Source organism: Nomia melanderi, chromosome 3, assembly GCF_051020985.1.
Source record: "Nomia melanderi isolate GNS246 chromosome 3, iyNomMela1, whole genome shotgun sequence".
NCBI lineage: Eukaryota > Metazoa > Arthropoda > Insecta > Hymenoptera > Halictidae > Nomia > Nomia melanderi.
Genome location: NC_135001.1, coordinates 23,395,400 through 23,422,043, shown reverse-complemented (window position 1 = coordinate 23,422,043; position 26,644 = coordinate 23,395,400). Strand labels below are relative to the sequence as shown.

The window sequence follows — 26,644 nt, the reverse complement described above, 5'->3', positions numbered from 1 at the left end:
CCTCGATACGCAATATATGTAATGAGGTATCGTAACAAGGAATGTAAAAACGAATAGTAAACATTCTTTGGTGTCAGTTAGTCGTAAATGATGAGAATTTGTAATATATCAATTTTCATTTCTTCATGAAATTCGATTTTTTTCTAAACGAAACGAACTCTATTCCACATTTTGAATTTATCGTGGTTACACTGCCAAATCGTCTCTTCTTCGATCGCACGATACCGCATTGTTTATGTTGTACCTTGAACAATTCTTAAGACGGATTTAATAGAACTTCGATGAGATCTCGTAGACGAGAAAACATTTTCAAGATCTATGTCGTAGGTAAACAAGCAATAACATTGAGAGTACGTGTATCCTACAGAACGATGATGTAATACACTTTCTAAACAAGATCATAAGGCGTTAATGGCCTTTAGGTAATTATACATGCTCGCGACAGGTTGATTTTATTTAAAATTTATATACCTGATGCCATACTAGCGTGGAAAATCGAAACGTTCATAGACCAATTTGTGGAACAGTTTTCTAGTGACTATTTTAAACGTAACAGCCTGAAGCGCAATTACTATTTTAATTATAACATTGCTTCTGTTACGTAGCGACTTGTTACTTTTAAATAAACAGTTTTCATGTCGTATCGGAAGACACAGTTGGTAGTCACGTTCGAAGATCATTCAGTGTCAAGGTACAGGCGTCAAAGATTGCGACAACAGTTTCCCTTTCAAAACACCACTTTTATGACGTTGAAATATATATTTCCGGAGCAATTCGCTGCGAGGAAAACCACAGCAGTCTGTGCGTTTCCGTAACGATCTTCTGCGACGTAAGCACTGTGCAAATAAGAAATCACCTTAAAATACCCTTTGGAAAGGATAATTCCTCGAAACATCTTATTGACAGAGCAAAGTAAATCTTCGAGAAAGTACTGTCAAATGTCCACAATCGAATTCGAAGCCTGTTTATCAGTCATTTAAAACAGAGAAGGAACAGACCATCGAGCAATTACAGAAACTGGTATTCATCTCGAAATACAATTTTCCAACAAACTAATACCATAATTTACTAAAAGCAGAAAGGCTCAGTTTCTCAGTAAAATAAATAAGAAACAGATCTTCCTCCCGGTCTACTTAAAACCCACTATAACCACTAACTCAGTTAGCATCAATCATTCGATTCACTAGGCAAATTTCCAATTCTAACGCCCGCTTCGTTTGCAGAACGACGAGGTCCATGAAGAATCCACCGATCGCGTCAAGGACACGATGCCGAACACGACGATCAACGTGACGTTCCGAGTACCCAGAGTCGAGAGAATCGGCACGCGGCCGCCAGACATCGTCTAGCCAGCACGGGACGTGATGACGCGTGATCCAACGGAATCACGGAATAAACGAGCGAATTCGAAGCTGCATTTCAAGAAGGATGGTGTTCAGCGCGATAGTGGTGACGTCAGCCTTGAAGGGTGCCCTGGGTCTGATGGGCACGAGCCTGTGGCTGATCCCTTTGCTGATAGCCGGCCTGTCCTACTATCGGTACGACCAGCTGGATCCCGAAAGCCGGCCGATCAACAGGTACCCCTTGTACCCGGAGTACGACTTCGTGGTAGTTGGCGGAGGATCAGCGGGAGCGGTGGTAGCGAGCAGACTGTCAGAGGTGCCGAACTGGAACGTGCTGCTGCTGGAAGCTGGTCCCGACGAGAACGAGATAACGGACGTGCCTTCGCTGGCAGCTTACCTGCAGTTGACCAAGCTGGACTGGAAGTACAAGACAGAGCCGACGGGAAGGGCATGCCTGGCGATGAAGGGCGGCCGGTGCAACTGGCCTAGAGGCAAAGTGCTGGGAGGCTCCAGCGTCCTGAACTACATGCTGTACGTTCGCGGCAATCGACACGATTACGACCACTGGGAATCTCTGGGCAACCCTGGCTGGGGGTACGACCAAGCCCTGTACTACTTCAAGAAGTCCGAGGACAATCGTAACCCTTATCTGCAAAAGAGCCCTTACCATTCGACTGGCGGCTACCTGACGGTGCAGGAGTCACCGTGGAAGACTCCTTTAGTGGTGGCCTTCGTGCAGGCGGGCGTGGAAATGGGGTACGAGAACAGAGACATAAACGGGGAGCGGCAGACGGGGTTCATGATAGCTCAAGGCACCATCCGCAGAGGCAGCCGGTGCTCTACGGCGAAGGCGTTCCTGCGGCCGATCAGACTGCGCAGGAACATCCACACTGCCATGAACGCTCACGTCACCAGAGTCCTGATCGATCCCGTCACGATGAGAGCGACCGGCGTGGAATTCGTCAGAGACGGCCGCAGGCAGATCGTTAGAGCTAGGAAAGAGGTGATCCTGTCGGCAGGCGCCATCAACAGTGCGCAGATCCTCATGCTCTCCGGGATCGGACCCAGGGAGCACTTGGAGGAACTCGGAATCCCTGTGCTGAAGGACCTCCGAGTCGGCGACAACCTCCAGGATCACGTCGGAATGGGCGGATTGACTTTCCTCATCGACAAACCGGTGGCTATCGTGCAAGACCGCTTCCAAGCGGCTCCGGTGACGATGCACTACGTGGCGAATGGCAGAGGGCCGATGACTACGCTCGGCGGTGTCGAGGGCTACGCCTTTGTCAACACGAAGTACGCGAACGGGTCCGTTGACTATCCGGACATCCAGTTCCACATGGCGCCGGCGTCGATTAATTCCGATAATGGGATCCAGGTGAAGAAAGTCCTAGGCATCACCGAGGAGGTCTACAACACTGTCTACAGACCTATAGCGAACAAAGACGCTTGGACCATCATGCCGCTGCTTTTGAGGCCCAGATCGCGTGGCACGGTTCGGCTCAGGAGCAACAATCCTTTCCAGAGTCCGCTGATCGACGCCAACTATTTTGCTGACCCCTTCGACATCGCTACTCTCGTGGAGGGCGCTAAACTGGCGATGAAGGTCAGCGAGGCGAAGGTCTTCAAGCAATTCGGCTCGAGGGTGCACAGAGTGAAGCTGCCGGGGTGCAAGCACTTGAAATTCGCGTCGGACGCGTACTGGGAGTGCCACATACGGCACATATCGATGACCATTTATCATCCTGTCGGGACCACGAAGATGGGTCCTCCCACCGATCCAGAGGCTGTCGTCGATTCGAGGCTGAAGGTTTACGGGGTCGACGGACTCAGAGTGATAGATGCTTCCATTATGCCGACGATCAGCAGCGGGAACACGAATGCGCCGGTGATCATGATCGGGGAGAAGGGTGCTGATCTTGTGAAGGGCGATTGGCTGTCCTTCGGGGCTACGAGACGATGACGATCCCAGATCTTTCGGGGAGTTTCTTTGTTAATTGAACACGGTGAATGTTATGGGTTGGTAGTGTTCGTTGTTGAATTTAATTTTAAGAATGAAATCTTTGTTGATGTGTACCTATGCGAATTGTTCTCGTGATGCGAATGACGGTTGACGAACCGCGGTGCGATACTCGGAATCATCGTAGGTTTTAAGACACGTTTTGACTTCTGTTAGTTAGGAGTTTTACAAATAGGTTTTTGTACGTTGAATGTGAAACTGGAAACGGTTTTTCTCCGTTGCTTTGAGTTTCTCGGAGAATTCACTTCTTAAATAAATACATATTTTCAAATCTGAAGACGTTTTGTATCTTAACATTTGTATATTGTATATAGTACGGACATTTTTTATATGAAATTGTTCTCTGGGATCTTCTGCGGAAAATCATGCGAGTTACTGTTATACTCTGGATACGTAAATATGTTTTAATAACGGTTTAAAGTGGAAAGGACACTTGAAATCAGCAAATTTTTGCTGATACTTTTCAATTTATTTTGAAAGCTAAAGGTATAGGAGGACATTTAACTACGCCACGCGATAGGCTAGACAATTTTACAATAGAAGGCCCTAAGAAAATCTGCGAAGCACATTTATTCGTTAACACTGAAACGAAATAGTTTAGAGAACACAGAGCGGCGACAGTGGTTCTCAACGCGACCGGTAGCCTGTTTTGTCGTTCTCCGATTATATCATGATCTTCCAGTATTGAACTAGTTGTTCATCGACTATTTACTTGTAGAATAACTAATGGTATTGAGTGAAACGAGTAAACTGTTAATGATATTGCACTTCATTTTTCAATTTACCTTTGTAGCGAAACCAAAAACTGTCTGAAATTCGAATAAACTTGATTCTATCTCAGGTAAACTCCGCTCTCTACGTGCCATACACTGTTACTTTAATGTTGTAAAACTGTTTGTTAAATAAAGGCCCGTAAACAAACCAGACAGCGCGTACTTATTTTTCACAGTATACGTTAAATGTGCCCAATAATATGGAGCGTTCCCAGTAGGAGCGATTTACGAAGAATCATAAAGATTTCTCGACGCAAATCCCGTTGACACTGATTCATGCGTGGACTTACGTTTCTGCAACGAATTGCATGAAATGCAGATATGTCAGTTACCAGTTTCCGCAATGGCTCACGAATGCCTCGAGCGAATGATGCGCGTCAGAGAACGTTCAAGAAAATTAACTCGTACAGATAAATATATACAAATTGCTTGCCGTTCAGATACAAGAAAAAATATACGAAACAATTGAAACGAACCCCTGATTTTAACACGAAACTAGAAACCTTTTAAGAAACAGATAAAACCTTTTAAGAACACCTACCGATCTCTCTCAGTTTAATATATTCATACATGATCAACGATGAAACGTTAAATGAATTAACGGTCACTATAAATATTTATATTGCATAGTGGACGTAATTGCTTAGGTGCGGCAAAATTTTCCACAATGCTGTACGTCTGTATCTTCATGATTACAACCAAAAACCTCATAAAATACTGCGGGTTTTCCGAAAACATGAGCTGTGGTTAGAGGTTCTTACGAAATGCCGGTTCACCGACTAAATCCAGTGTCGGTTACCCGAAAAAATTTCTTAAAGTCTACGTGGACTCGATAGCTTTACGAGATCACATCATATGACGTGTAACGCTTTAAAAAGGCAAAAAACGAACAGAGACGCGCTGTATTGATGTATATATACCGCGTGCAGCGATCATTTCCAATTTTCCTGCTAGAAATCTTCCGGCATGTATGCGAACAACAGATCGATCTGCACTGCGAGGTGGCTTCTCTTCCTGCTGGTGGTTCACCGTTCAATTTCCCAGCCGCAGCAGCAGCAGCAGCAGCAGTCGTTCGTGGACGCCGGACAAAAACGATACAGAAATCTCTATGGCTCCGAGAACTTCAACTCCACGATAACGGAGAACATACTGGCCGCGAGTATGGGCGCGCTGAATTTCCTCCGCGACAATCAGCAGTTTCTGCGGAATGCCCAGCCGGATGTGTCGCCGTCACAAAACGCCCAGTACGATTTCATCGTGGTCGGTGCTGGAACAGCGGGTGCAACGATAGCCTCCAGGCTCACCGAGGTCAAAGACGCGAAGGTGCTGCTGATCGAAGCGGGTCCCGATGAGACACTGTTCATGGACGTGCCGTTGCTATCGAATTTCTTGCAAGAGGTGGACCAGATCAATTGGAAGTACGAGACCGAGCCGTCGAGCAAATACTGCATGGGGATGAAGGGTCGCAGGTGCAAGTGGCCCAGGGGCAAGGTGATGGGCGGCAGCAGCGTCCTGAACTACATGATAGCTACCAGAGGCAATCCGGCCGACTACGACGACTGGGCTAAGCGGGGCAACCGTGGCTGGGCGTACAAAGATGTCCTGAAGTACTTCAAGAAACTGGAGAACATGCGAATACCCCAGCTGAGGAACAACACGAAGTACCACAGCACGAAAGGTCCGGTGACCATAAGCCACGCGCCCTTCCGATCGCCGGTGTTGGCGGCGTTCCTGCAGGGTGGCGAAGAACTGGGCTTCCCTCTGGTAGATTACAACGGGGAGAAGCAAATCGGGTTCTCGCAGATCCAGTCGACCACGAACGAAGGATACCGGATGAGCAGCAACAAGGCGTACCTAATGGGCAAGTGGCGGGAGAATCTCCACGTGACGAAGATGAGCATGGCGCAGAAGATACTGATCGACAAGAAGAGCAAACGGGCGATCGGCGTACAGTTCGTGAAGAATAACCGACGTTTCACCGTCTACAGTAAGAAGGAAGTGATACTATGCGCGGGGACGATCGGCTCGGCTCAATTGTTGATGCTATCCGGGATAGGGCCTGCCGAACATTTGAAGGAGCTCGGGATCCAGGTGATCAAGGACCTGCGGGTCGGTGACAATGTCATGGACCACATAGTGTACGGTGGATTGACGTTCATGAACAACCAGCCGGTCTCTACGGCTATATTCGATATTGCGGACATTAGGCATCCGTACGTCAAAGACTATCTGATGAATCGGAAGGGTCCGTTCACGATCACCGGCGGCTGCGAGGGCATCGCGTTCATCGACGTGGACGACCTACGGAATCGCGACGGGCTTCCGAACATGGAACTGATTTCCCTGTCCGGCTCGGTTTACTCGATCGGCGCCTTGTTCGACAATTTCGGCTTCGATCAAGAAATACGCGACAAGTTCTCGTCGCTCCAGGGCAGATACGCTCACACTATATTCCCGATGCTGTTGAAACCGAAGAGCCGCGGCTGGATAAGACTGCGGTCCACGGACGTGAACGTGAAGCCGCGGATCGTCGCCAATTATCTCGATCATCCGGAGGATATTAGGATACTGATAAAGGGGATCAGAGTGGCGATGGAGGTCAGCAATACGAAGGCTATGAGAAACCTTGGCGTCACCTTTCACAATAAAACGGTGTCCGAGTGCGAGAAGTATCCATTCGATTCGGACGAGTACTGGCTGTGCAATATTAGGATGCAAACGTTGACCATTTACCATTACAGCGGCAGTTGCAAAATGGGCCCTAGGAGCGACCGTACGGCTGTCGTCGATCCAACTTTGAAGGTGAGTGCGTGTATTAACATTAGATTTTCGGAGTGAATTCCACTGATATTCGATTTGGTAAACGTTGTTTAGTGATATAGGGACGAACGCGTAGTTCTCTAGGAATAATAGAATAAAGTAGAATAAATCTCCGTAAATCTAGCGTTAACGACTGTTTTTATTTTCTCGCGTTATGTCTTAATGACGCACTGTTCGAGGTAAATACTTAGCTACCAAACTTGTTGGATAAATCACACTCATGAATATATTAATGCACAATGAATGTTGCTCCTCCAAACAAGCATGAATTAAACATTACGTTAAAGGATTATAATTGATGTGTCCCATTCGAAAAGAAACCAACGAGTAAACAATACTAATTAGAGTCCGAAGTTGACGCATTATTATTGTATTATGGTAAAAAGATATATAAAACAATCGGTTCGGCTGAACTCTCTTAGAAATCAGATCAGGAAACGCACCTGAAGTATTACCATTTTTTTACATGTTCACGCGAAGACCTCAAGATTCGAGATTCACTTTAAAACGCGATGACTAAACTGACAGAGTAACGCAGAAGGAAGAAGACCGTGTGAAACGAATTAAGACAAACAATATGATAATATACTACGATGGAATCGGAAACTCTAAATTACCATGATAATCGGTTGTATTGAAGTTTATAATATAAATATAACTTAATTTGCATTCGACGTGCTATTTTTACGCTGCTCTCATGCCTGATTTACATAAACGCCATGTAAATAAGTGAACGCCAATAAATCACCGCGACGCATCATGGTTTGGAACCAAACAGAACCGGACGACAATCGTACATGCAACGATTAAGATATTCTTGGTCGATAAGCTGATCAAGAACGAGAAAGAAACACGGTTACGGCTACTTTATCAATGTTGAGCAATTAGCTTTCATTCCAGTTTCATCATTCTTACGGCGCGGATACCGATTAAAATTTATGGGCTGGTAAAATAGGAGAAAGTCATTCTCGTGCCTGTTACCTTGACACATTATTCGCATGAATTTTTGTTCGCTGTTACAGGTAATCGGAATTAACGGACTGAGAGTGGCGGACGCTTCCATAATGCCGGACATTCCGTTGGGGCACACCAATATACCAGTCCACATGATCGCCGAGAAATTATCGGACATGGTAAAACAGCAATGGAAATATCCAATTACCTAACTACCGACGAACCTACTAGTCGCTCAGAAGCCAATGGGGTTACGTCCAGAAAAGAAAAATTCCGAAAATTCATATTCTGCTTCTGAAATGATTATACGACATATTTAGAAGCTATAGGAAGGGCTCTCTTTTAGAAGAAAACGAAGAAACGAGTAAACCCTTGAATAACTAAAAAGAATACTATTTATTCCGTCAAAATCGAAAAATCGACCGCACTGGCTTCCGAGCGACTCAATTTACGGATCGGTGACAGTGTTGTGGAGTACGTGCTGTATAGTATACCAGCGTTCACGATCGACATTGCGAATACCATCGATTGGAGTTCGAAGATATGCAAAAACGGAAAAGCGACTTCGCTTCGGTTTATTGGTGGTAAGAACGCGTTGCTCGCTTTAATTGTGATCTCGAGACCAGCGAAGCGTGCAGGCTTTCCGAGTTCAAGCTAATTTTATTGTTCGTCGAAGACCGAAGCCATTAGCGGGGAACATTACTTTAAACTTTATAGAACTTTTATAATCCGTCCGACAGTAATTCAACGATTCCTCGGTACTTTCTAATTGCGGGAAAATGCGTAAGGAATGAACATTTATTAGACTATAAATCCGTTTTGCATACGAAGAAGGAGATTTTCAGATAACATTTCGCGGAAGTCGTAGAGAACGATTAACCGAATACACTCGAGAGGAATAACACAAGCGACGGCTGAAGGACCGAACAATAGAATCGTGTCTGCCGGCGCGTCGCTCGTGACACGCGCATCTCGTACGAACAAAACGATGATTGACTGGAGGAAAGGGCATTGCGACGCGGGGCGAAACAGGGAAAACCGTAGGATTACGTTTAACGGTGTTCGTTAATGCATTCATTCTATCCACGGAAATCTGACCGTATCGCCGCATTTCCGGAAGCCCGATGTGTCGCAAATCACGGGGCCCATAAACACGGCGATGGGAGTTCCGCGGGGAGGGAAAAAATTAATCCAAGAATTAGAAAACTGTTTTAACAACTTTATCAATTGCAGGCATTAAGCTTTCTCCCCAGTTCATTATCCGCGTGCTATAAATAATGATAAACTTTTATGGCTTGATAACACGGTAGAAAGCGATCGGCGGGCTCTGTTCTTTTCGAATGTCATTATCGTGAATATTTAGAAACGTTACGAGCAATCGGGATCGAAGGATCGAGAGGGGGAGCTTCAACAATTCCAGAAATTCCGACGGCGCGTACGAGCATTCCGGTGTTTACGATCGCCAAGGAATCGCCAGACGCGATAAAAGAAGAACGGGGATGTCTGGCGACCTAATTATTGATCGATATATGAAGTAGCCGCAAATAATTAACTCTACCTCTTGAATATTTCCGACCGTAATGCCTCGAAAATATTTGAATACCCGAAGAACGCTTTAAACGCCGGAAAAGAAGAGAACTGTGCCTGTACAAGTACCTTACCTCCATTTCCCATAGTATGTAATTAAAGTATCGCACGCACCTCTCGACGTTAGGAGGTTTAAAATACATTGAATTATAATTTACCACGCGTAAGTACTTTCTCGATGCAAATATGCCGTAGCTAATTCATTCGAATAGAATTTCGACTCGAGACACACGGAATTCCTTTTCAATTTCCGATTTCTCTTTCGAATCTAAATTGCTAACGAATTTGAAACTTGTTATATAATACGGGTATCGGCGTGCGCGACGGCGACGGACTCATCGACGCCGTTGAGCCGAAGTTCGTCAACTGAAACTACTTGACCGTTACAGGTCGTTAATTGCTTTAAAACGCTTGAAACGTAATTGGTACCTAATAAGCCTTTGGTTGCTCCCCGGAGCTTTCATTGCCCTTTCGATGCACAAGGTTGTTTCAAGGTCATAGGACACACACTATGATGTTCAACGGGGAAACGAAAACAAAAAAGCTCCAGCGACCTTGAAACAATGGATTTTTATTTGTTCATTGGACAAACAAACGATTCCCCTCGAAATGACTTCATCGTCTGGCTGTAAAATAAAACGGTCTTTCACTTCGTTTTGTATGTTGCGTTCGATGTAACGCTGTCCAACTATTTCGAACGAACCGACTGGAATAAGAAAGTGCATGTTTACTCCTCGCAGGTTTGAGTTCGCCTAAAGATCACGGTAGGGTAATTGCACTGGGTTACGCTTGTGTTTACGATCAGGCGAACGTTAGCAATGTCCTACTTGAACCGACTCCGCCGTCGGGTTTTTTCGTGTGAAATCTACCTTTGGCCGGTTCTGCTACCGGCACACCTTGTGTATCCAATATATAAAAGTGAAACGTGAGCGCGATAAAACGGATGCACGGCATAACAGAGAAACCATGAGAAGGGGTCGACAGAGTCCAAGTTAACATTACTCAAGCCCGGTAAGTATTACGTGAACGCCGGCGAGAAAGCGCATTTCTCTGGTGGATCTCGAAGTGGAAAGTGGACACCGGGTCGTCAGAAAGAGCTTCGGCAGCCTCGCAGACAGCACATCGCGCGGGGACCAGCCATTAGCTCGTTAAACGCCCGAAAATACTGGTAATTACGCTTCGGTAACAATACCCGCCGCTACGAAAGTAAAGCGCGTCACAGAAACGACGACGGAATTCCTAAGTTAGTGCAACCGAGATCCTTTCATACCAGAACTATCGAGCGATAAGATTGAGCTGTTTATAATTCGTTATCACACTAGGGAAACAGATTTAAGGTTCGAAGAGCTTCCTATTGCTGCATAAATGCAGGAATCTAGAGATTTCTCACGAAAGCACCTTTGTCATCTTGATAATGGCGGAACAGGAATCTCGAAGTCAGCCATTTTGACGCGTCCGGTAGTGTTAAGAGCATTCGACGTTCGGATCGAAGATAAACGTAATCCATTTTCAATAGGCTTGCAGATGTCGACTATGTTGTAATTGATCGTGACGGATTAGTCGTTAATTCGGTGTCTTAGTTGCGAAGTGTTTATTCAGAATTGTACGGGAAATTTTTCAGATAAACATCGTTGTGTCTGTTACTTCTATAGTCATCGGTGTGGAATGAGAATTTTTTAAAGGAAACTGAAGATTCTCTTGTCAAAATAAAACAAACTGAATGTCTATCGTTTCGAAATGTACGTGTATGTGATGTTTTCTGTAGACGTTTAAATAAATTGCTCAGGAACCACTGTGGTTAAGTCGATCCTTCGATATTTCCTGATTTCTGTAAATTTCAATGAAACAAAGAATATTCTTTTTACTCATTAAATGACTCACTCGTTCGAAAGCCCTCGTTCTAATCATTTCACAAGCCGAAACATGAGTTTCCTCAATTTTTCTTCTCCGGGCTCAACCGCATTGGCTTCTGAGTGACTCAAGTATCTATTAAAATATTGCTCGTATCGAAATCGTAAGACAGGAATTGCCGAACGTAAATACCACTCAGCCAGCACCGCTGATTTCTTATTCCGAACGTACAGGCGAGTCGTTTGTCCGCATGCCAAAGATGAAATGAGATAATATTCGCGAGTCGGAGATCCGATTCGCCAGAAGAGAATAATAAAGTTTGAGCAACGAACGATTGAAAATTCCCAGTTCAGCCGTGAACGCGGAGTTCTTTCACGGTCGCATTATTCCGCGGTAATGTGGCGTGCCCTATTGCTTCTTTCGCTCTGCTGCGAGAATTTCGTAATTGTATTACGAGAAAAAATCCGCGTTCGGACGCCAATGCCAACCGCTTTTAGAACGACGTTATTTCGAAACATTAAACGCCTCATTCGCATGCTACTCTACCAGAAAAATCGTGTACTTGTACCGCCGCTGCGAGAATTCCGCACTCCTACGGAGATATTCAGTGCAGTTATAAATGTGGAGTTCTCCTAAAACGACGTTATTTTGCAGCGACATGGCGCGATTCATCTGCACGCTGCTCCTCGCGTCGCTCCTCGCCGCCCGTGGAGATTCGTTTTCGTTCCTCGAAACGATCAAGAATTATGGACCGTCGGCGAACGTTTTAAATAGAATCGATCCGAACAACAGACGATACGACTTTATCGTCGTAGGCGCCGGCTCAGCGGGCTCCGTTTTGGCTAATCGTCTTTCGGAGAATCCGAAGTGGAACGTGCTCCTGCTGGAAGCCGGGGGACCCGAGACGCTGCTTCATCAGATTCCGATTTTCGTTGGGTACTTTCAATTGTCGAACTTCAACTGGGGCTACAAAGTGGAGACGCAGAAGGACGCTTGCCTCGGAATGATTAATCGGCAGTGTTCCTGGCCACGAGGAAAAGCTTTGGGTGGCACCAGTACTCTTAATTACATGATTCACACACGAGGAAACAAGCTGGATTATGATATCTGGGCTGCGCTTGGAAATGAAGGATGGTCTTACAATGATGTATTGCCTTATTATATCAAAAGCGAGAAATTCGACGTGCCAGGTGAGACATGATATATTTAATGGATAACTTTTCATGCAAATAAGCTCGACTATATTAGTGTTCTTCTTTATTCTTTAATACCATGATTCACGGTGGTCATACAACTAACAGGTCATTCGCGGACTCAAAATAATCAATCGAACAATCGACCTATTCAATTCTAACGTTGAAAGACAGAGCTGCGATTCAAACTAAATTCGAACATCGTTTCTACCGTTACTCCAGTCTGTAACTATTCCAAGAACAGAATGATCACTTCGATTCTCCATCTCGCTTCCCAGGAATCAAGAACTCATCCTACCACGGCGACAAAGGCTACTTGTGCGTGGAGCACGTGCCGTACCACACGGAACTGTCGAAGGCGTTCCTGAAGGCCGGCCAAGAACTCGGTTACAAGATCGTGGACCCCAACGGCGCAGACCAAATAGGCTTCTCCTACATCCAAGCGAACTTGGACAAAGGGACCAGGTGCAGCGCCTCGAAGGCGTACCTGCGCGTGAACAGGCCGAACCTGAACATAGTGACCGGCGCGACGGTCACCAAGGTGTTGATCGACGAGAAGAAGCGCGCTTACGGTGTCCAGTTCAGTCAAAACAACCAGTCGAAGAGAGTGTTCTGCACCAAGGAAGTGATCCTCTCGGCGGGAACGATAGATTCCGCGAAACTGTTGATGCTATCCGGTGTAGGCCCCAGAGACCACTTAGAGGAGCTAGGCATTAACGTCGTAAAAGACTCGAAAGTGGGTTACAACATGTACGAGCACGTGGGTTTCCTCGGGCTGACCTTCCTAGTGAACCAACCGGTCTCCCTGCTGCAGAGCAGACTGATGAGACCCAGCGTCTTCGTGCAGTACTTCCTGCACAGGAACGGCCTGATGTCCTTGCCAGGAGGAGCGGAGGCTCTGGCGTTCATCAGGACGAAGTTCGCCATCGACAGCAGACCGGACGTGGAGCTTCTGTTCGTCTCGGGATCGATTCACTCCGACGGAGAGATACCTCTGAAGAAAGCCCTCAGGATAACCGACGAGCTCTACAACGCCGTCTACAAGCCCATCGAGAACCGAGACGCTTGGTCCATTTGGCCCATCATACAGAATCCCAGAAGCATCGGCAGGTTGACTCTGAGGTCCAAGGACCCGTTCGAACCGCCGAGGATGGAGCCCAACTTCTTCACTCATCCGGCGGACGTGGAGATCATCCTGGAGGGCATCAAGCATGCCATCAATATTTCGAAGACCCCGTCGTTCCAGAGGTACGACAGCAAGCTGCACGACATCAAGATTCCTGGGTGCACGACGTTCGCATTCGCCAGCGACGATTACTGGCGGTGCGCTATCAAGCACCTGCCGTCTATGATGAACCACGAAATCGGTACCGTCAAGATGGGGCCCAAGGACGATCCTTACGCCGTCGTCGACCCGAAACTCAGGGTGTACGGTGTTCAAGGACTGAGGGTCGCCGACGCCTCGATAATGCCTGCCATGCCCACTGGACACGTGAACGCCGGCATCTTTATGATCGGCGAGAAAGCAGCTGATATGATTAAGGAATCTTGGCAGTGAACGATCGAGCCGATGCCGATAAGATTTTGATCGATCGTAGTGTGACGGCTGAAACGTGTCCGGTGCAGGAATGAATTCGGTGCCATATAGATAACGCGCGAATTTCTTGGAATTTCGAACGTTCACCTGGCATTTCGAAATTTTCCGTTCTTTCTCGAAGGTGAAGCGAGGTTTAAACGAAGAATTGGAGCATAAATGTTTTCCTTGTAAATAGGCGAGACGTTTGCTCCGAAGAAGCACCGGGTTCACGTTTACACTCGATATTTGCTCTCGCGTCGTCGCGAGCGCGATCCACGAATGCCAAGGCCACGGGAGATATCGATGTTAAGTTTTCCTTATAGGAAACCTGATTTTCGTCACAATATTTGTGAAAGACAATTTTCCAAGAGAAATCCATTGTTTACGTTTCGTCGTTCGCGAGCCAGGATTCCCGGATACATCTTCCCTCCGTAAAGTCTCGCGCAACGTGTTGAAGGGGGATTATTAGTTTGGAAATGACACAGTGAAATGATCCGTGTTGCACGGTTGTATAAATAGTCAAACGTAGAACATAGTCGAGGCGCGACGTTACAGGGGGGACACTGCGTTAAGAGTTATCCTGATAGTAAGTTTTTTGTGTGCGATGTTTGAATGGTTCTTGACGATGATGAACAACGTGGCCAATGAACACGTGTACATAGAATGTTCTATAATAGGCTTAACGAGTGGAGTAAGAAGCTGTAAATGCGCGAGATAACTATTTCGGTGGAACAGGGTCGGTTAATCGGACAGAACTAATAGCTTGAAAGAGAGTAGCTATCACGCGCTGGACAAGCTCGTATTGGAAGGTTGTACGTTCACATGTCTTTCGGGAAAAGATTCATTATAGTTGATTGATTTTTCAGGCGGTTGAAGTATTTTCAGAGTAAACGAAGACGAACGATATTTTCAACGTTCACCGCTTGCTTTTGTGTAGGAACAGGAACAGTGTAACTGAAATTGTATGTATGTAATTCAGGGGAGAAACAATTTGACAAGTCTACAGATAAAAGTGTGATGTAAAAATCTTTGTATGATAATGATATGATATGTTTATAGTATATTATAGGATAATTAACGAATAAAATCATTCCGATCGAATAGAACATTTAATTTCTTTGAATCTCAATCTCTTTGTCATCTGATTACGCTATCAACCAAAATTCATAGTATATTATAGGATAATCAACGAATAAGATCATTCCGATCGAACAGAACACTGAATTTCTTTGAATCTCAATCTCTTTGTCATCTGATTACGCTATCAACCAAAATCGGACATTTCACACGTTACAACTTAATACAAAGGAATTTTAGTTCTCGCTCTATGCATCTTCCTTAGCAAAGAAAATAAACATAATTAATTAAAGTGTATGATTATAGTTTACGTTCGGTTCATCTACTACAAGTGTGAATGGCCGTTCTTTTATAACGAATACGATAAAATGCGAGTATCGGTTACCATTGATGAATCGCTCATTATTGTATTCAATGAGTTGCCAATCTCATGGTCATAATTCTTGCGTTATGTCTACATAACTATGCATGCATACGAACACACTAGCTGCTTTACTTTGTAACAGCCAAGTTAAAAGAAGACGTACACAGCAGGAACTAAATCGCTTCGTGGGGGAAATCAGCAGACTGATTGTCAACGGTGGAGAGGAGGTTCGTCGTCTCTGGACGAGATGATGGAAATAGAAATGTTTTTTACCGCGCAGCAAAAATTGAAAAATGTGGTGAACCAGTCAAGCAACAATATTACATTCTGCTATTATGAAACTATTAAAAAAAAATCTAGTGAGATGATTCAACACCGTACAGTTGCAGTAATTCGTTACTTCGATGTAAAAACGTACTTATGCAACACGCCAAGAGACTGGTTAGTAAAATTAGACAACATCCGTTGCTATAAATATCGATGACTGCATTTCTGTGACATTTGAAGAACATTGTCGGAATATTTGTCTCCAATTTTGTTCATGCATTTGTAACGTTTTTACATTTGTTGCATGCGCGTTCTTTAAAATTTGTCTTGCAACTATTTAGTAATTTACTGTATCGCATACTGGAATTAGACCCTCTCTTAGATGCTTAGTTTTCGAGATAAACTGGGAATATAACAATTGACTATAAAAATATACATTATATTTAGAAAGGTCCACAGAATAATGCTTCATGATAAAAGTTTGATTAACTTTTCTAACTAAAATACAACGAATGTTCAAAGTTGAGTCTAAATTCTTTTTAAAATCGGTTCTACGAGAACTGAAGAAAAGGGGGTTGCACGTTTGAATTCGCCGAGTGAACCTTTTGTGACGGAAAACACTCGGTGTAGACCAACGTGAATCGAAAGTTCTAATTTATCCGCAGCTTGCGGGCTTTTCAGATAGTTATCGACTAAAATGAAGAGAAAAATACAATAAAGTAATCCACGAAGTTTGTTCGAACTTTTCCTTCGAAGGAAACGTTCGTCGTGGAGGGTTAACCCTTTGACCTCTGTAGGCTCCAATATTGCACCAGTTATAATATTAAATATTTCAATGAATCTTAAAGAAACTACCCTAAAATTATTCGATTTTCGCATCCAAATTTTGTATTAAGGAAAATAAAAGATCGAAGAAATGTTATAGCATTTGTAATTTTCGCTAGGAATATAAAAATCAGTTGCAGTTGCTGATAGATTACAAAACCACCTGGAGTGCTAAGGTTTAATTATTTTCAAATAAACATATCGATAACGAAGACGCATTTGACATTTGTTTAGCGTGAAACCCAGGTAATTGGGGTACACGTCAGTGTGATCGCATCAATGAAAATCGGCGTAAACATTTACAAAATAATATTTCTAAAATCCAATATGCGTCAATTTGACGCGTTCCGTAAACCTAGCGTTAAAGAGAACAATTCGATTGTCATATTTCGCGTTACTAATGGGCGACACGCAAGTTCCATTTGCGATACGCCGGCAATTAAAGTCGCTCCCTCTAGGAGCTGGCAATCGTGTAATATTCCCATGGAGCACAATAATTTCCCTCGGCGGATTAGGTGAGAGATAACAAATTATTTGCGTGCACGACACGCTGCGCAACAATCGAGTGACCCAGATCGTTATATGTTTCAACGAAAGGAAACTTTATGGGTAAAACCATGTCGGGAGTTCAACGGGTGACGTAAAGCGAGGGATGAGTCACGCTTCTTCTTTCGATACACTTCCGTGTAAGTCCCCTGACAACATTGCCGATCGAATAACTGCGCCATCGGAATTTGTTTACGCTTCTTTCCTGTTGCTCGATTAACTGCTAATAAGCTCCAACAGTGAAAGTGCGTTTGCGAAAGGATAATGGTAAAAATAATGATAAACAATGTCACTCTACAGAAATTCAGAATATTTTTTATCTCCTAAAGGTCTAATTGTCTAAGGTCTTTGTAGATCTTGAAGATCTTTATCTAAGGAAGTTGGTGAACCGTATTCTGCGAGAGATTTTCAAAATATAGGAAATTTGTGACTGTAGTATTCTTAATTCCTCGTGTTTTCTTTTGACGCAACATTCATTGGAACTTTCAAATAAAAACAGCTCGTTGCATATTTTCTGCATGAAATATTTAAATTGCGTGTTAGTTGATAATGTATTGAACATTACAGACAATGGACGTGGCTTTGAATGTTTAGTTTCAATGGAGGAAAGTCAAGACGCATGTGACATATGGTTTGTCAATGTGTCTAATTGTAATACACTTTTCAAATATATTGAAACTACTGTGCTATTATCATTTATGCAATGGATATGAAAATGAAATGCAAATGGAAAAGAATAATGCTATATATAATGGTTATTTGAAAACATATTTAGTAGAATATTACAGTAGCTACTCTCACAACGTACACATTTATAGATTGTTAACTCCTTGACCTTATTTTCAATTGCTGGAATTGGGCTATGTACATGTAGATATGTAAGTTTATCAATTTCACCTTGAAATTATTCAGCTCTATTTCATTACTTCTTAATTACTTTTATGGCCACATTAAAGACATATTCATTTTCAGTAATATTGTCTTCAAATCGAAATTTAAATGTTAATCATGTTTGGTGCTGTAAAACTTATGACAACGTTTAATATGCAAATAATTTATTCTAGTCTACTTTGGATTTAAGATATAGAAGGTTAATCAATCGTATTACTATTAGTATTTCCGACCCTTCCACATATTAGTTTATAATTAATATAGAACTGGATGTTTTAACAAGCATATTTAATGTTTTATTATTTACTTACTCTTGGTTTAAGAGACTGTTACTTATATTTTACATCTCCCATATTTATGACACAAAAATATGTACATATAAATATCGCAACATAATTAAAGATACTTTTACCATGCCTGTCAAATACTGCTCCATTTGACAAGCCTGTGTACCATATGCAAATTAAAAGCACAATTACGTGAAGGATAAATTAAATCCACAGTAACAACATTTATGACATAAGTATTTCAAGCTTATTAACAAAATGTACGACTTACGATTAAATTATTTTTAGTACAAAAGAATTTTTGCAAAACGGAATAGCATCCGACCTTTTTGATCTTTCAAAGCCGGTAATATAAATAAAAATTTACAAAGCCGATCAAGCGTAGCAGCTCTATGTTGTTATATTGCATCGCTTGACTTAATCAACAAGAAACATATATTGTTCATTGATTTGCGTACCTGATACTACGAGAGCTTCGTTTGGACCACAGGTGTGAATGTTTCCCATTGTCGGATCAACTTTTCTTAACGAAGATGCAACAACAAACCGGCACAAGCAAACAATTAGCACTAAAACGGTTATCACTAACACTGATTTGTACAATAAATCGGCAGTAAAAGAATGAGAATTATTTCAAAAACCCCGGTAAATTATTAATAACATATAAACCGTATCAACCACGCGTCGTTAGGTTACGAAGCTACTCAAAGCCACTACCCAAAATTATTTGTAGCTTTTGCAAAACCCTAGCTTGTCACACTACCAACATACGAGCTTTCATGTACAGCGACATCTCGGAGTGACATAACTTTTCTATATTACTGACTTCTCGTATCTATTTATAATTTTTTAATCAAACAAATTTCCTCTTTGTAATTAAATGACCATTTCATCGCAAGCATATAAACTATATTTTTCTAGGATAGAAAATGCATTACACTAAGTATATGACATCTGTGATAAAGATAATTGTCATTTAAGATGAATTTAGTAGGATTCACCATTCTATTCGTAAAGTTATTGGTTGAACTGTAAAAAATTGATAAATTTGCATTTATTTTATAATTTTTAAGTTTCAATGTAATATTGTAATTTCACTTTTTACTGACGAGATATAGATTTTGTTACGTAAAAACTTTCAAACTTGAAGGAAAAGTGTAATAATAAAAATTGTGAGTGGGCTTACGCGCAAGCATTTCACGGTTTGAAGGTTATCTCGTTTGTGTATGTTGGTAGCACTGTTCGAGTGGCATCAAGGAATGCAATTATAGCATATCCGTAAGAATACAATAGAACATAACCTCTAGTATGTATTAAAGAGTTAATGTTGTTTGTTTGTGCGTACAGTACGTGACATATCACGTTCAAAACAGTAAAAATTGTTGGAAATCAATTTTATTCAACGTATTAATAAACTGCGACAGTATGTCGGAAGACGAAGTAGAAAGTTTCGAAATTACAGACTACGATCTTGACAATGAATTTAATATTAATCGTCCCAGACGAAAATTGTCTAAAAAGCAGCAAATGCTTGGTAAGATTTTTATGTTAATAATTTTGCTACTTTAGAAAATGATGTTTTTATATTTATTCTGCATATTGACTTCAAACGCTAATTGAAATTATATTGTTAGGTATTTGGGCGGATGATAGTGATGAAGATGAATTATCTGCTAGACCCTCTTTTAAAACCTTTGACAAAGGACCAAAGAATTATACAGCCCCTGTAAGTTTTGTAGCAGGTGGTATTCAACAAGCTGGCAAACCAAAAGAAGAGAAGGAAGAAAAAGATGAAGATGACAGTGATAATGAAAATACAAATAAATCACAAAGAGAATATCAAAATAGTTCAAGGTAACATCTTCAACAGAAATACTGATTCATTATTTGCATGAATGTTCTACTAAACTGTCAATTTCTTTATTTTAGTTCTGAAGATGAACGACCTAGCATGGCACCGTTACGTGCATCTTTTTCATCTATGAATACTGATGGAGATATCGCTGGTTTACGTAAAAAGAAAGCTAAAGTAAATCCTTTGCTTATGCAAAGTGGAATGGGTAGTTGGGAGGTCCACACAAAAGGTATTGGAGCTAAACTGCTATTACAGGTAATTTTGTAATAGTTATGTACCATTCACAGTTCTTAGCATAAGGATATATTTAAACAAATTTGTTAATTTTTCTAGATGGGTTTTGAACCTGGTAAAGGGTTAGGCAAGCAATTACAGGGTATAAGTGCTCCAGTGGAAGCACATTTAAGAAAAGGTAGAGGTGCCATTGGTGCTTATGGGCCAGAAAAGTGTCCAAAAGTACCAGAAAAGAAAAAAGAAGAAGATGCAGAGGAAGGGAAAGATTCTAAGGGCAAATTATCCCAGTGGAGGAAAGGAGATGGTAATGCAGCAAAGAAGAAAGTAAAATATGTTTATCGTAGTGTGGACCAAGTTTTGGAGGATGGAAAATTAAAACCTAATAAGAAATTAAGGATGTCAAATGAAATCTTGAGTAAAGTCAAAGTTATAGATATGACTGGTCCAGAACAAAGAATACTTAGTGGATATCATGCAATAGCTGGAGGTCAACAACGACCTGATGAGAATGTTGTAATTAGTGACAAGAAATCCAAAGTTAATTTTGCACTACCAGAACTTCAGCATAATTTGAACATACTAGTAGATATGTGCGAACAAGATATTATTCAAAATGATAGACGAACAAGACATTTGAGTGACAGAGTAGTTGCATTGGAAGCAGAGAAAAAAAATATTTCTAAAGTTATAGATCATCATGCTCAACTTATAGATACTTTGGAAAATGTATTAGAAATAGTAGATAAGTTAATGGACGAGACCAACCAATTGACATTACAAGAGACTGCAGAAGCCTTCAAAGATTTGCAAGATAAATATTATGAGGAATATAAAATGTATGAACTTGGTGAATTGGCAAGTAGTTTTGTTGGTCCAAAAATAAAGGATTGTTTAATTAGTTGGAATCCTATAATGCAACCAAAACAACCTGTTAAATTGTTTGAACAATGGAAAAGTATTCTGGAAAGTGGTACCACTACCCTTCAAAGCAGAACTATGCATCCGTATGATCAACTTGTTTGGAATGCATGGATGCCATCCATCAGGGGTGCAATTCAGTAAGTTTCATTTCATCACATTCTGATAAAATAATAACCTTAAAAATGGAATAAAGTTGTAATGTTTACTAATTCTGATTTCAGACAGTGGGCTTGTAGACAATCGGATCCACTCATTGAATTAATAGAATTCTGGATGCCATTGCTTCCAAGTTGGATATTGGAAAATATTTTAGATATGTTAATTCTTCCAAAGTTGACCTTGGAAGTTGAGGAATGGAATCCTCTTACTGACACTGTACCTATTCATACATGGATTCATCCATGGCTACCATTATTAAGTATGTATATATTTTAATACATTTAGATTAATTTTTGCCATTTCTATTTACATTTACTAAATATTATTTATGATACAATATCGTTTTAGGAAATCGATTGGACACTTTAATATATCCAATAATACGACGTAAACTGGGTTCTGCATTGGGAGGATGGCATCCATCTGACAGATCTGCCAGGTTAATGTTACAACCATGGGCTAATGTTTTCGCGAAAGGAGATATGGAAGCCTTCTTAGTGAAAAATATTATACCAAAATTACAAATAGCACTTTCCGAATTTGTTATAAATCCACATCAGCAACATTTAGATCAATGGAATTGGGTGTACGAATGGAAAGAATTAATTCCATCTCACATTATGGCAAGCTTACTCGACAAATTTTTCTTCCCCAAATGGTTGCAAGTTTTGGCTTTATGGTTAAATCATTCCCCTAATTATGACCAAGTTACAAACTGGTACATGGGCTGGAAGGGCATGTTAAGTGAAAAAATACTTTCTGAACCGTTAGTTAAAGGTAAGTTTAATAAACAACGTGACTGAATCTATATGTACCATTTATGTGAATCTTAATAGCCGTATTTGTTTTATAGAACACTTTAAGAAAGCATTAGATATGATGAATAGAGCAGTTAGTGGTCCACAAAGTCATCAACCGGGAGCAATGGAGCAAGTTTCATACTTGACAAGTTTAGAAAGAACCCAGCCTACCATGTCGCAAATGCCGCCGAACGCTCAGCCAAGGATGGAGGTACGATTTAATCGATTGCATTTCTATTAGAATTCATTTCGAAATTATGCTTTTTCATAAATTTTACAATGACACGGTTTTCTTTCTTTCTACAGAGGCTTGCGGAAGCGGTGAGGACAGCATCGCAAATACCTCAAGGCTTTAAAGACCTTGTTCAAAAGAAGTGCGAAGAAAGAGGCATTCTATTCATGCCTATACCGAATCGTTACAGAGAAGCAAAACAAGTTTATAAAGTGGGCAATGTCCAGGCGTATATAGATGGAAATGTCTTGTTTGTATGTCATAATGGTATGAATTGGCTACCTACGCATTTAAACGCATTATTAGACATGTCTGAACTCTAGGAATGATTAAATTCTCGCTTTAGAATGTAATTAACATTAAATCCTGTATGTAATTATTTATTATGTACATATACTGTAAAGTATCTTGTAAGAAATGGCATTGAAAGTTGCATTATACAATGCGCATAATTTGTAAATGGATTGTCATTTTTTGTACGACCCGTGCTGTATAATAAATTATTATACCAGCATACCTATATATATATATATATATATACAGATATAGATATATATGCATATATGTAGATATTATACTCATTTATTTCACAATGAAGTTTCTACGCAATTCCGATTTTATATACTTTTATCGAGCGAATAAATATCGTGCGATAATGACGCAGCTATAAATAGTTGAAATAAATATCGTTCCCCATTTACATATTTTCTTTTTTTTATTATTAAAACAGTAGAATTTACTCTCCGCTCGTATAAATTCCTCATCGTAAGTTCTTTATATAGTCTCGCTGCGCGCATTATACCTACACAGCATGTATCGAGGCGCTCCATCTGAAGCATTGGTATTTATTCCATCCGAGAGGAGAACATCTCTTTTCTTCGATAGTACTCCCGGCATTCACGTTTCACAAATGCAGCCCCGTATTCGCGGATGTTTGTCTTATTGACCACTTCTGTTGAAAGTGGTCGAAGTCGAACGCGTGTAGGCGCCCCTGGTTATCCCACTACCGAGGCACAGCTATAAAACTCCTCAATATGGAAAGTTGCACGTAATCCTGTGGAGTTGTACGTATGTACCTACAGAGTCGTCCAATAGGCACCGTGTATCAACCACCACGATGTGTGCTGGCTCTGTATACCAACCATGGGCGCCACCATAGACGAAGCAAATATGTTTCTATAAATTTCTATAAATCCCACAGCCAAAATTACGAACCCTTTCAAAATTCAACGACCCATTCCTGGTACCATTTCATCCTAATTAATCAAATTCTCTACAGTTTATCAAACTTCATACCGCAATATATTACTGTCATTTTATAATCAATAAAACATGTAGACAATAGAATCCAGAGATAATTATATCGTCATTTCATTTTCGTTTAAAACATCTACTTAGAAAGGGTTTACAAGTAGAAAGGACGATCGTGAACGATAAGAAGCTTGTCGAAAACTAATTTATTACTTGCCATAAAACGACTAACGAGCCTTCGCTTAGTAAACTATAAATAAGTATAACATACATTCTCACGAATACGTACATTTTAAAAATCTTACTAGTCGCTCTTTACGCAACACATGGAATAAATAATGTTTATATACTCCCGGCATTCGTCGAGTCATAAGAATGTTTACTTTCCGCAAACACAACAGAACAAAGAGTTTTCTTCGGGAAGTGATTGCTTTCCGTGAACAAACGAACTAAATATCTAGACTTCGACTTAGTAAAAGGCACATAAACATTTCGAATTCCTCTAGTAAGACAACGTCGGTCGATTTCTAGTCTGACAGAGCTTTATAATAATTTCTCCAGATATTACCGTTCGGCGTACGCGTATTTCCACGGCGTCGGGAATATAAGGTTTTCAAACGAAACTCCTTTGAGCGTTATACAGGCGGTTAGCTGTTTTTGCATTCCTCCCTCGAACGAATAAGTCTTTAGGTGACGCCTATGGCGTCACTACCAACACCATCTCGTCCGGCGCGAGTAGAGGACTGGTCCTATAAGAGGATGGACATCTTTCGCCTACACGCCTAACAGATCTGTGCTCTCGGGTGTCGAGGAAATTTGCATCGGATCGGAGTGTGTCTGCCTAGTAACTGGTTGCCTTCGCTGCAACGGACTCACGGCCGGATTCGAGACGGTCCATGCACTCTCCGGCCGTTCGCGTAAAAGTGTGCATGCAGTATGCATACGCGGCGCGGAGCACTTGTCGAACCCCGCCAGATCTTAACGTCTGTCCTGTACAGAAAGAGTCGGGGCTCGGTTGTCGCACGCCGCGGGAAAATATTAGGCCAACGACCGCGTTCGCGGGAAAAAATGAAGCAGCGCGCAACGGAAAAGGACACCGCGCGTGTCGGGCATTCTTGCATCTATTCATACTCCGGGGGAAGTTTCGTAATGACGGTTTCGCGGGCCGAGGGCTCCTTCTCCAGCGACTAATCGGTTCGACCGTCATTTTCGAATCTGTCTGTTTCCTTCGTATCGACGTATCTTCATGTTTCGAATGTTCCAAATTCCTGCGCTGGGAAGATGTATCACGTACAGATGTTGTCGCTCCAAAATTGATAATGACGCCTAATACGATGACATTGTTGCATTGTTACTAGATTGTTTTGAAATATATTAGTTTGTAGAAAATGATTAACACGTTGAATGCCATGGGGGTCACCATGAGGGTCAAATCGAATTACTATACTTCACTCAATTAAACGATGATTATTCGCAAACATTTCTATATTATGAATAATGCTACCCATTGCGGTGACATTCGCTTTGATGACGCTATGATAATAATCCAATTCAGTCAAATGATGAAATATTGTATTTTTTCCATTTTGTGTACTTTGCTAATTCGAGTGACTTTCTAGCGCAAGGGGTTGGAATTAACACTAAAACTACCGAACAGTTCAATTGACTTTTCTAAAATTCTCTATAGAAACTCTAAAAGTGCACACATTGTGACTTCAATTGATTTACAATTCTGTTTGGGTATTGCTGAATCAATTTCGCTAGTAATTTCTCAGAGACACCGGTTATTTTTTTAATAATCGTAAAAAGAAGAAATCAGGGATGGGTGATTTTGACCCGTCTGGTGGATTTAGCGTTAAACACTTCTTCAAAGCGTGTGGTAGGGATTAGTCGGGTTGTCGACGTACTGTGAACAATTTCGCGCGACATTAGAATACCTGAAACGGAAACAGTCTTGCTCAATCGCCGGCCGATACCTGTGGTCCTTCTAACTCGGCTGCGGATATTTATGCGTACGTAAAGTTTTATGGAGCCATTTATGGAAATTGGAGTGAGATAGACATTCGTTTAGGACTCTGATGAATTGGGAACGAAACGAGAATTTGTTTAAAATATTGCGAACCTATGGTCTAGTTGAATTATCGACGAATTATCAAGGACCATCTTTCATTGTTTGCTGATCGATTGTATGGGATTATTAAGAGAACGAGTTATATTAAAATTGTTAAGAATTATGTGACAAATGACCAAACTTTGTGGCTGTCACTTTGATAACTTTATCGTTTAGCAGAAAATTGTTCAAGCTAAGATGATGATTAATTTTATACTCATTATAGATACACCCTGTAGTATAATATTCCAATTTATTTATTAAGCTTTTAAAAATTATTATCGAGTCTCATTTTGTTGCAAACGTTAATATCTCGCAATGCGCACGGACAAAGTTCAACAAGGTATCGAGAATGTCACGGTAGATAAAAAACATAATGATACGTTACACTAATATCGATGAATAACGACTACAATTGTCCGGCATTTACGCGGTATATCCGTTTGTGGTTTCCTTCGGGCATTAGTCGATATAAAATTGTTCAAAGTTTCATAATTTCATTTGCTCCATTTGGTTGTAACTGTGAAAGGCTTTACGCTCGCGGACCGCTCATACGACTGTTCACTCAAGCGTGGATGTAATTTCGGTATTGATACAGATTGAATTTGAAGGAAGTGAAATTACCCGAGCAAGCCGAGGCTGTTTAATAGCAGCGCCATTGAGATTGCGCCATCGTATCGCGGTGAATGAAGTCTCTCCTTGATAACA

At 41.6% G+C, this 26,644-nt stretch overlaps 4 protein-coding genes across 8 annotated transcripts in view; 3 read left to right on the top strand and 1 right to left on the bottom strand.

The window, feature by feature from the left end:
* The window catches only part of Flo2 (flotillin-2), a 151,034-nt gene extending 131,459 nt beyond the window's left edge, over nucleotides 1-19,575 (bottom strand). The window contains exons 1-2 of one of the 2 annotated variants that reach the window (XM_031982355.2): nucleotides 19,561-19,575; nucleotides 18,833-19,403 (exon numbers count right to left, since the gene is read on the bottom strand). In XM_031982355.2, the coding sequence (XP_031838215.1) occupies nucleotides 18,833-18,881 (49 nt within the window). In that variant the 5' untranslated portion in view covers nucleotides 18,882-19,403; nucleotides 19,561-19,575. Of the gene's footprint in view, nucleotides 1-18,832; nucleotides 19,404-19,560 lie in introns of those variants that run through there. The other variant, XM_031982354.2, reaches the window with a different exon arrangement.
* On the top strand, nucleotides 1,429-3,306 carry LOC116429407 (glucose dehydrogenase [FAD, quinone]). The gene has a single exon (XM_031982345.2). The coding sequence runs from the start codon at nucleotides 1,429-1,431 to the stop codon at nucleotides 3,304-3,306; it is 1,878 nt and encodes a 625-aa protein (XP_031838205.1).
* LOC116429398 (glucose dehydrogenase [FAD, quinone]) lies at nucleotides 4,958-15,223 on the top strand. 4 transcript variants are annotated; one of them, XM_031982327.2, is made up of 3 exons: nucleotides 4,958-6,938; nucleotides 7,979-8,089; nucleotides 12,003-12,253. In XM_031982327.2, the coding sequence occupies exons 1-3, from the start codon at nucleotides 5,103-5,105 to the stop codon at nucleotides 12,120-12,122; spliced, it is 2,067 nt and encodes a 688-aa protein (XP_031838187.1). In that variant the 5' UTR covers nucleotides 4,958-5,102; the 3' UTR covers nucleotides 12,123-12,253. The 4 variants fall into 4 exon arrangements, with proteins under 4 accessions (XP_031838187.1, XP_076222082.1, XP_031838189.1 ...); XM_031982329.2 differs by lacking the exon at nucleotides 4,958-6,938 and adding an exon at nucleotides 12,820-15,223 and having other exon boundaries at nucleotides 12,003-12,538; XM_031982328.2 differs by lacking the exons at nucleotides 4,958-6,938; nucleotides 7,979-8,089 and adding exons at nucleotides 8,130-10,665; nucleotides 12,820-15,223 and having other exon boundaries at nucleotides 12,003-12,538.
* Nucleotides 19,493-23,089, top strand: sip1 (septin interacting protein 1). The gene is made up of 8 exons (XM_031982326.2): nucleotides 19,493-19,908; nucleotides 20,009-20,228; nucleotides 20,304-20,484; nucleotides 20,563-21,521; nucleotides 21,606-21,802; nucleotides 21,892-22,320; nucleotides 22,397-22,554; nucleotides 22,650-23,089. Exons 1-8 carry the CDS (start codon nucleotides 19,800-19,802, stop codon nucleotides 22,896-22,898), a joined length of 2,502 nt encoding a protein of 833 aa, XP_031838186.2. The 5' UTR covers nucleotides 19,493-19,799; the 3' UTR covers nucleotides 22,899-23,089.
* Nucleotides 23,090-26,644: the final 3,555 nt, after the last annotated feature.

What these genes read in the sequence shown, in the direction of transcription:
- sip1 (XM_031982326.2), top strand. Translation starts at nt 19,800, where the DNA reads ATGTCGGAAGACGAAGTAGAAAGTTTCGAAATTACAGACTACGATCTT. An exon ending in TCCATGGCTACCATTATTAA is followed by an intron (nt 21,803 to 21,891) that starts GTATGTATATAT and finishes ATATCGTTTTAG; the next exon opens with GAAATCGATTGGACACTTTA. An exon ending in TTCTGAACCGTTAGTTAAAG is followed by an intron (nt 22,321 to 22,396) that starts GTAAGTTTAATA and finishes TTTGTTTTATAG; the next exon opens with AACACTTTAAGAAAGCATTA.
- LOC116429398 (XM_031982327.2), top strand. Translation starts at nt 5,103, where the DNA reads ATGTATGCGAACAACAGATCGATCTGCACTGCGAGGTGGCTTCTCTTC. An exon ending in TCGTCGATCCAACTTTGAAG is followed by an intron (nt 6,939 to 7,978) that starts GTGAGTGCGTGT and finishes TCGCTGTTACAG; the next exon opens with GTAATCGGAATTAACGGACT. An exon ending in CCGAGAAATTATCGGACATG is followed by an intron (nt 8,090 to 12,002) that starts GTAAAACAGCAA and finishes GTTATTTTGCAG; the next exon opens with CGACATGGCGCGATTCATCT.
- LOC116429407 (XM_031982345.2), top strand. Translation starts at nt 1,429, where the DNA reads ATGGTGTTCAGCGCGATAGTGGTGACGTCAGCCTTGAAGGGTGCCCTG.